General features: G+C 32.1%; 1 protein-coding gene across 5 annotated transcripts in view; it reads right to left on the bottom strand.

Moving 5' to 3' along the window:
- Positions 1-1,232: 1,232 nt before the first annotated feature.
- The window catches only part of LOC108693448 (A-kinase anchor protein 9-like), a 15,678-nt gene continuing 7,132 nt past the window's right edge, over positions 1,233-9,778 (bottom strand). For 2 of the 5 annotated variants that reach the window (XM_018202394.1, XM_018202397.1), the window contains 7 exons: positions 7,901-8,068; positions 6,997-7,062; positions 6,172-6,486; positions 3,240-6,094; positions 2,318-3,053; positions 1,722-2,095; positions 1,233-1,344 (listed from right to left, as the gene is read on the bottom strand). In XM_018202394.1, the coding sequence (XP_018057883.1) occupies positions 1,233-1,344; positions 1,722-2,095; positions 2,318-3,053; positions 3,240-6,094; positions 6,172-6,486; positions 6,997-7,062; positions 7,901-8,068 (4,626 nt within the window). Of the gene's footprint in view, positions 1,345-1,721; positions 2,096-2,317; positions 3,054-3,239; positions 6,095-6,171; positions 6,487-6,996; positions 7,063-7,900; positions 8,069-9,211; positions 9,266-9,778 lie in introns of all 5 variants that reach the window. The other 3 variants (XM_018202392.1, XM_018202395.1, XM_018202396.1) reach the window with 3 other exon arrangements.

The following is a 9,778-nucleotide window of genomic DNA, read 5'->3' as shown; positions in this document are numbered from 1 at the left end:
ATATATATATATATATATTCTAAAAATACAATCATATTCCTTCCCCGACTGTTAATAAACGTACAATAGATATTGTAATAAAACGAAAATAACAAATGAGATCATGCTTTAAATGGAATCTTTGACAACTATCTTCATCTCGAATGACATTATCTTATTTTACATCGATTTTTATATTTAACAAGAGTTTAATATATTAAAAAAATTGATTCTTTATTACAGGCATCAGGAAAACGACATGCAACTTGAGATATATAAAAAGCTTATTATAATCCATTGATAAATAAATAATAAACGCGTTTTACGGCGTACAAGGCACGCAGGTTCACATATTTATACTACCTACAATATATCTTAGATAACTTACACAATAACAGTATGTCGTAAATAAAAGCAAAGTCTGGCTTAAAACCGATTATGTGATTCCGCAGAAATTGCTTTTACTTTCTTAACGTTCGATAAAAGCCTCTCGTGTCTTACAACGCTAAAACCTACTTTACATGCATACATCCTTCTTGCTTATTAATAACGTCTCATTATTCATATTTCTCGTAATACACAAGTGACTTTGAAATTGTGTCATCAAGATCAAAAGAGATAGACAGCATCAATCAAAAGTTTCGCAAAACGGTAATGAGTTAAAAATATATAAAAACCGGCAGTCCATTACAGAGTCCATATAAATGCCCAGTTTCAATTATTTCCGGTCGAGCTGACGAAATTTACGTTCTTTTCATTGATTGTTTAATGGATTAGGACGATGCAAATCGTACAGCCGAACGGAAATAGAAATCCCATGCAAATCGATTTTTGACGATTGCAATTTAGTCATAAAATACAGAACGCGTTTATCAAAAATGAAAAATATAATAAGAGTTGAGCAATTTCATATTGTAAAAATCTGATTTAAAAAACGTTAATATATCAAGTACATCTGAATAAGAGAATGAAATGTTCCAAAATTTTATAATTCGATACAGAACCAATATTTAAATTCTTGACCATTTATCTAAGATTTATAATTTTATCTGAATTTACATATTTAAAAATCCAAAATTAATCACGTATCAAACATTACTCCAAAAATTTAAAAGAATTCGAAAAACACGGAGTCATTTTAAAAAACGCGAACTGTATGATATACTACTTGATGAACAATTATTTGATTGAATTATTCATAATTAACACTGTACAGCTAAACTTCTACAAATTCTAAAAATATACATATAATGTTATTCTGAGATAATATGACTAGTACCAGACTCTGCCATAACTGCGCCAAATGTCTCTTGGAAATTTCTTACATCTTGGTAATACTGTCCGAGCATAAAACTGCTACCTCCACTGAAATATATAATCCAATATATATTATGTATAATAACGTTGTAAAATCAAATGCAAACAGTTCATTTCAAATTTCACCAAACAATCGAAATAATCTGCATGCAATCATTATAGAAAACTCTTATGATATTCGTTAATTAACTGATTGAGCCAATTAATCGTGTTTGATTAACAAGATAATATTTTTTCCATTAAAAAATTAAATAATCCACCAAATAACAATATTTCTAAATTAGAAATGCATGTTTTCTTACTGGATAATACCTTTAAACTTATCCTCTTCACTTATTAAAGATTTTCAATCTTTCATCAATCTGTCATCAAATCTTTCCTTCATCGATTTTATAAAAATGCTATTTAATAATCGTTTTACTTACTTTGTTGCTCTTTCTCTCACGGGTGGAGAATGATTTGATGGTGTTTTCCGGACAGGCGGCAAATCAATCAATTGATCGACACTACCCATAATAGCATTAGCACCCACGCGTTTCCCCGTTCGCCAGCGTTGAATCAACCATTTCATCCTATGTATACTGATTATAGCAAACACGGCAATCCTGAAACGCACCTTCCTGTTGCGAGACAATCGTGCGTAAGAGCGTTGATCTTGAGTCAATTGCGCAAGTACACATAATGTGTTTTCCTCGCAATACTGATAGCTGCCGACAATGCATAACAGGTACTTCTTCTGATAAGCCAACGCTTTCCGTCTACTTTCCACTCGTAAATATTTGCCATAGAAGTTTTGTAACTGGAAAATTCACATATTCTATTTATTTTGCAGTCTAATCATAGTTAAATTCAATTTTCAATTATAGTTAATTATTAATTTTGAAATCTCGACACACAAATTATTATAAAAAAATATTAAAATTAAATCATTATTAGCAACTTCTTTTAATTCTAAGATACAAGAATTGATCACTTCAATTTTAGATTAATTAGATTTAAATAATTAAATGAAATGTTATACCCTTTCGATAGGAATTGTCTGCTGGCTTGAAGCATGTGTATTTTTTAGTTTTTTCAGCTGTCCCTCGAGCAACTTTACACGTTGCATCGATAATTCTCTATCTGTTCTCATCCTGCCGATTTTATCGTCGAGATTACTGTTCTCAATAGCGTATTTCTCAACTGTTTCGCTTAATTCCTTAATTTTTTGCATAAAATTTGTGGGGACATCCTTGGTATTTTCAATTAAATCCTTGAATTTTCTTTCTTTTTCTTTTGAAATTGCTAGTCTCATATTGAGTTCCGTCTCTCGTTCTTTCAAGGAATCCACTGTACGCGTAAGCTTCAACTCTCGATTTGAGGATTCTTTTAGTTCCTGTCTCGCACGATTTATATCGGTCTCCAGCTCTATTCTGATTTCGCGAGCGTCATTGATCTCTCTGCGCAATTCTTTGATCTCATCGAATTCAGCATTTCGTTGACCGTGCTTCATGTTTTCAGTCAACATCTTTACCTGTTCTTGCAAATAATTACAGTGCTCTTCTCGTGCTTTCAACTCCTCTGCAGTTCTCCGCAGATCTGCCTCTAGAATTTCTTTCAATCCATTGGTTAACGCCAGGCTGCTGATTAGTCTTTCTTGTTCCTCCGTCGCAATCTCTAATCGCTTTTCGTACTTACTCATCTCGTTCTCTAGTTTCTTTATATTCTCCTTTAATTGCGCATTGTGCTTTCGACTTTCTTCAAGATTTCCGCTTGTTCTTAAATACAGAAGAAAAGATTAGGAAACAAAATATTGTTTTTGGAATATAGTTACCTTGTTTGATAAAATATGATAAAATATAATTAAATTCTATCGGTAAATATCAACATTACAATGAAAAGATTATGGGCAGATAAATTTAAGTACTACATAAATTAAAAATTAACTTAAAATTAGTACATACCTCTCCGATTCATTTTGCGCGGTTGCAGCAAAATTTGACAAGTTTCTACTGATGTTTTCAATTTCTATCGATTTTCTCATTGACATCAATTGTGAATCCAAATTAATTTGCTGTTGTCTCATCGACGCTAGATCATTACGAAGCTTCTCCTCGTTATCCAGAGAGGCTTTCAACTTTGTTTGCAGAAATTCGATCAACTCAGTGTCCTGTATTCGTCCTACTTCCGCCATCCGACGATGTTCCTCTATCTCCATCCTCAAGAACTTCACCACGTCTCTTTCTGAGAGAAATTCCTTATCCAGCTTGACCACCTTCTTCATCTCTTCCGTCAAATCTGCCTTTAGTTGTAGAATACGATCCTCATACTCAGCGATCTGATGTCTCATTATATCTCGTTCGACTTCTAAGTCATCTTTTAATTTCTTCAATGATTCGTTGTCCTTACGTACTTCATTATTTCTTTGCTGATAATCTTCCATTACTACTCCATCCACAACCTCGTCGTCCTTAATTACCTGCATAATTTGTTTATCCAATCGTGCAGAAAGATTCAATTCTCGCTGGACCATATCTTCGATATCACTGTCGTCCTGCGAACGTCGCACAGAAGCATTCTTCAGTTCCAATTCCTTTTGCAAGCTCAGCATCATATCCCTCAATTCCTCGTTCAGCCTGCGTTCTTCCTTCAATTTTCTTCTCAATTCTACAATATTACCAGATTCCTTCATTTTGTTTTGAATAGTCTCCAGTGCTCGATGCAGGCTCTTACTATCATCGCTCATCTGCCTGATTACCTTGTCTTTTTCCTTCAGGAACTCCTGCAAATGATGGATCTCTTGGTCCTTGTTACTAGAAGATGGCGAGGAAGTTCCCGACTGAACGTCACTCATTCGTCTCGCCATCTCTTCCAACTTACGGATTACCTGATCCCGGTTATTCAAACCATCCGTCAATCGTAGGATTTCGTCCTGCAATTCGGCAATTTCTTGCTCACGCGCGTGAACCTTTGTCTTAAATTCGTACAGTTGCTTGTTCTCGTTCTCTATCTCAATATTGCGCGTCTGAAGAGTTTCCAATGCGATATCTTTATCTAGGACAAGTTCCTTGAATCTTTGTAATTCTTGTGTCATATCTTGCAAAGAGTTGTTCCTTTTCATCTGATCCTTTTCTCTATCTTCAATTTCTCTCTTCAACTTCGTATTCTCTGCATTTAATTCTGTAATGATCCTTTCATTCACCTGCATTCTATCATTTTGATCTTCGAGCTCATCCGACTTCAGTTTCAGAATGTTTTCTACTTCCTCTAAATCTTTCTTTATTTTACTTTCCGACGCCTGAGCCAACTCGTATTGTCCTCTATAGAAATTTTTATCCCGCACCAAGTTTTCGACAGTTTCCTTGAACTCATCTTGCAAGTTTTGATATTGTTTCTGCAAGGTGAACAATTCCATTTCGTACTTGTTCAAAAAATCAGATTTTAAATCTAATTCGTGTTGTAGAACTTGCAATTGATTTGATAAGTTTTCGATTTCCTTCACTTTCTCATTGAATAATTCCTCGGCTCGCTGAGAGTCTTCAATAATGTCGTTGTTTTTGGGAGATGATAATTTTGACTCCTCTCCGGAACGATGCAATTCCATTCCCGAGTGACTGACATTCCCGTTGCTATAACTATGTGTATTGGAATGCAAATCTAACGGTGGTACTTGCGTGTCTATCTTATCTACATCGAGCAAAGGTGTTTCTAAAGTATTGAGACTGTTCATCTGTAACGTATTCTTCGATGAGGACGTAGGAACTTTAAAACTAGAGACATTATGCGATGTTGTAAGTGTCATATTAGGTGCTCGAGTAGCTTCAGGGAATTCTTCACATTCCGAATGAATAGAGAGAATGTCGCTCAACGTTCGCGCGCTGTTCTTGGCCTCTGCTTGCTTTGTTAGTTCTCGCAACTGCACATCGTCCAAAGCGAGTGATGAATAGACATTTAATTGTTTCTCCCTTTTAGAGAGTTGCTCCTTTAAATGATCGATTTCCTCGTTTTTATCAGCCAATATGGTATCGATTAACTGCGGCAATTCTAACTGAGTATGCTCCTGCGTTCCAAGTTTTATTTGTAGCATTTTTTTTTCCTCTTGAACGAGCTTTAATTGATCTTTCAGCCGCTCGATTTTTTGCAGTGCGCCATTTTCCGATTGAACAAAATTTTCCATTTCTGCTTCCTTCTCTGCCAACATCTGATTAGTCCTTTCAAGTTGGGCTTTCAGCTCTTTCAATTCTATCTCTTTATCAGTAATGGTTTGTTCCAGGGAATGATATTTCGTGGTAGCTTCATGTAATTGTAACTCTAAACGAGATGTCGCTTGCTTCTGAGCGAAAGGTGCGCTCTGTTTGTGCTGCTCCAGGCGACCACGCATTGTTTCAATTTGAAATAATTGCTCAGATGCGGTCTGATGCAAGATCTCTTGTTCCGTTAATAATTCCTCGTTCTGATTTTTCATCGTTGTCAACTGCATCTCCAGATCCTTGATCCTCTTGAATGCTACTTCCTCCGCACGTGCATGTTTTAGCATTTTATCTTTCAGCTTGAGTACTTGATCCAGCGGTAACATCGGCGGCGAGGACGGATCATCTGGTGTCAAACATCTCGTTGCATCTATTTGCTCCCTGATCGATACATCTTCGCTCGGTTGGCTCAAACTTAAATTGGAACCACACATGTGCGCAGATTCCATCTCTCGAATTCTCTTATCTAATTGATTTTGCATCTCATGCAATTCTGCTTTCATCTGCTTCAAGACAGATGAATTGACGTTGAAATGTTCTGAACTTAACTTGTGTTTATTCAATTCCTCCTAAAAATATAAAAAGAGCTTTTCGTAACCATTTTCCCTCCATATGTATTGTTTATGCATTTGTTCATTTTACTTACTTGCAAATGATTAATTTGCTCGTTCAGGTGCCTGTTCTCACTACCAGATTTAATTGCATCCAACTCTTGAACTAGTTCTTGTTGATTCTTCGTTTGCGCGGTTATCACGGTTTCCAATTGATTAATTTGCATTTGCAAGGACTCTTCTCTTTCAATTTTAGCTTGCAATTGCTGCTCCAAGTCAGCAATGATATCTCGCAAGACCCATATTTTATCCACTGCAGCCTTCAATTCACTCTCCTTTTCTGATTTCTTCGCCTCGGTATCGGACATTAATGATGACATCTCTCTCATCTGAGATTCGAGAGCCTCCACCTAGAAAATCACACATACATACATATATGCGATCAACGCATCGGTTTTACAGGATGTTACCTATATTTCCAGTCAAGCATGACCCAACATGTAAAGCATGGGGAGATATGGTATGTATTATATCTACTTATACTTATTTTAAGCTAATGTACAGTGGATAAGAAACAAAAATAATTATATAATTATCTAATTAATAATAAAAAAATAATGTTGTTACTAAAAAATAAAAATTACTCAAGACGATAAATAAATATGATATATAATTCTATAAGTAGTCTGAACTTTTTTTTTTACTACGACACATTTAAATACTTTATTTCAAGATTATTCAAAAAATTTGTAAAATATTTTAATGCATTTTGATAGTTATGTTGTAAATGTAGATAAATAGGTAAATTGTTACATAACTCATTAAAATATTTTGACAAATGTGGATACTTTTCTTAGCCACTGTATGACGATGAAAAGTCGTAGAAAAAGTTAAAAAATCAAATTAAATATAACACTCACAGCTGCATTGATGTCAGTCATTTGAAGCTCAGGGATGTCTGTTCTTTCAGATGATAGCTCAGACTGCTTTGTGCGACAAACAGAAAACCAAAACCAGAGTGCAGAAAAAATTTGTGTTAATACAATTAGTCGTGATGCGTGATACTAATTGGCGATACAATTAATTTCCGATAGCCCTTTCAATTGGTAGTTAAACTTACATTCTATATTATATTATTTTCAAAACAATTATCTTAAGGAATCTGCTGGTCAAAGTACATGTTTTACAAAATACGTATTTTAGGACTAGAATTTAGGAATATAGAATTCATATTCATGGCACTATAAAATTTTATCTATTTTCTAATATATTCTAATATTGGATAAATTATGTGATCCATTTTTCAATCTGCAATCTTTTTCCAGCAGTTTTAAGTTTATGTTAAGTTTATATATTAAATAAAAAAACCACAGAAACCTAATTAAATCTTAAAAATGGCAGTTATTATGCCAGTTGAAATTTCCTGGTTAGTGCAGTAATTACTACAGCGAATTAAGAAAGTTGGTATTAAATTAATCTTTAATTAGCCATAAGTTAAATTATTGCATGGTATTTCCTTTGGATTCATACTTTATTAACATTTTTTAATTTAAAGAATCAAAAATGTCTGTTTTTGATTATTCTAAGAATAATTATACTGCAAAAAAGTTTTGATATATATTAAAGACAATATTTTTCAATATTCAGTATATATAAATATTGTCCATCAATTGGCATTAATTAAGGATTAATTGAGGAATAATAAACCCTAAAGCTAACCACAGCGGGTGATTATAAAAAGCATATCGTGTTTATACTCAACAAAAAATATTATATTTTCGTCACGTTTAAAAAAAATAAAGTAAGCATAATGAAAGCTTTTACCTCAGAAGTAATACGCATATCTCTTTCTTTGTCGCGCTCGCGTTCCTTAAGCTGTTCTTGCAAAAAGCGAATTTGTTTCGCAGCTTCATCTCGTTCCATTTCGCGCTCGCTCGCTTGCTCATCCAGAAATCGACGGGTTGCTCGTAACTGCTTGTCCGCTGCCTCAATCTAAACAAACGTGTGTAGTTCTAGTTAGAGATAATTATCGTGTCCCATACGCAACAATATGCGCATGTGATAAAAGTTATTAACTTAAAGTAGAATAGTTTAATTGCTGCACTATTTAAGTTTTTTTTCTATTATTATAATTGCTGCACTATTTTTTTTTCATGTAACAATAGTCAGTTATATATCTATATATATAAGAAAAAAAGATGATAATCATTTTTTTAAAATTTTTTAGAATTAAGATTTATATATAAAAAAATTATATTAATTAGGAAATTAATTAAATCAATGCTTTAAATATTTTAAAAGAGATAAAGATAGAAACATCATATTTTTTAAATCAAATAAGAAAATTTATTTGATTAAAAAAAATGATTTTCAAATCAAAGAAATTTTTTTTTAACCATACAGCAAAAGAACATTTCTTTGAATCAAAGAAACCTTTCTCTGGATGAATACTTTAATAATACTTTAATCATTTAATTAATTCCATGTCTACTCTATCCCCTCCCCCATTCATTATAAAATAAAATAGCATAGAAGAAAATAAGCTAAACTATAAAACTATGTTAGTAATATCGAATAATCTTTCGGGGAAGGATATTGAAAATAAAACGAAGAAAAAAATGATTATTCCAATATTAAAATATAAATATAATTATTTAATGTAAAAAATTACTATTTTTTTAAACAATTTTATATAAAAGTCAAATATATTTGAATACTAAGTTAACTGTCAAATATATATGACTACAAAATTAGAGGATATATAAAAATTACGCTTCAACAAATTTTGATTATAATAAAATAAGTAACATAATAAGAAAAATCTATAACGGAAAATTCAGATATAGTGATACATTAAGACATCTACAATATAGCATGCAAAGCAATTATTATATCTTGCAATAACATGCAACATAAATTTTAAAATATAGTAATAATTATATATACTTTTTAGTATAGACTATATGTGCAATTATTGCTATAGACAAGAATTAGAAATGAGATAAATGACATTTCAATGAAAATTTGTGTTATTCTTCTTAATTGTAACGAAATGTTATAAATATTAATTTAGTTTCGATCTACAAATAACTTACGGACAGCATTTACAGTAATATTAGTAATTCTATAATTTACCTTTTTGCAGCAAACCCTGTGAATGTATGGGGTAGGAGTAGGTTCTAAAGGTACCTGCTGGCAAGACAATAGAACGCCAATCTTTTAAAACCTGCATCACAGAGCTCTGCACTTTTGATTTGGAAGATGCCTCTTATTGATTAATTAAATAATTGTTTTACTAATGAATAGTATTTTTTAATAAATTTTAAACTGCCACATGTGCACAATATTCTAATTTCTGGTTGCTTTATAAATTACTGAAGAATACTATCATTATTTCATACAGGATGTATAAAGAGTGAATATTAAATTAAGTGAATATATCTTTAAATTGCTAGAAAGTTCAAAATCTAATTAATAAAGCTCAATAAAACTAAGAATTTTCGTATTTAAAAATCATGGAATAATAATAAGAATGAAGAAACAAAATTTCAATAAAAATTAAAAATTAAGTTTAAAATAGCACATATAGATTTAAAAGCCTATGATTTCACAGATAAAATATGCAAAGATTTTTTGGAAATGAAAGAATTTAAATATTTCGCTTTCTTAAAATACTCCATAATATATATATATATATATATA

The sequence above is a fragment of the Atta colombica genome, unplaced genomic scaffold, assembly GCF_001594045.1.
Source record: "Atta colombica isolate Treedump-2 unplaced genomic scaffold, Acol1.0 scaffold9, whole genome shotgun sequence".
Classification (NCBI taxonomy): domain Eukaryota; kingdom Metazoa; phylum Arthropoda; class Insecta; order Hymenoptera; family Formicidae; genus Atta; species Atta colombica.
The sequence above is the reverse complement of the archived record's forward strand: the minus strand, read 5'-3'. Positions and strand labels throughout refer to the sequence as shown.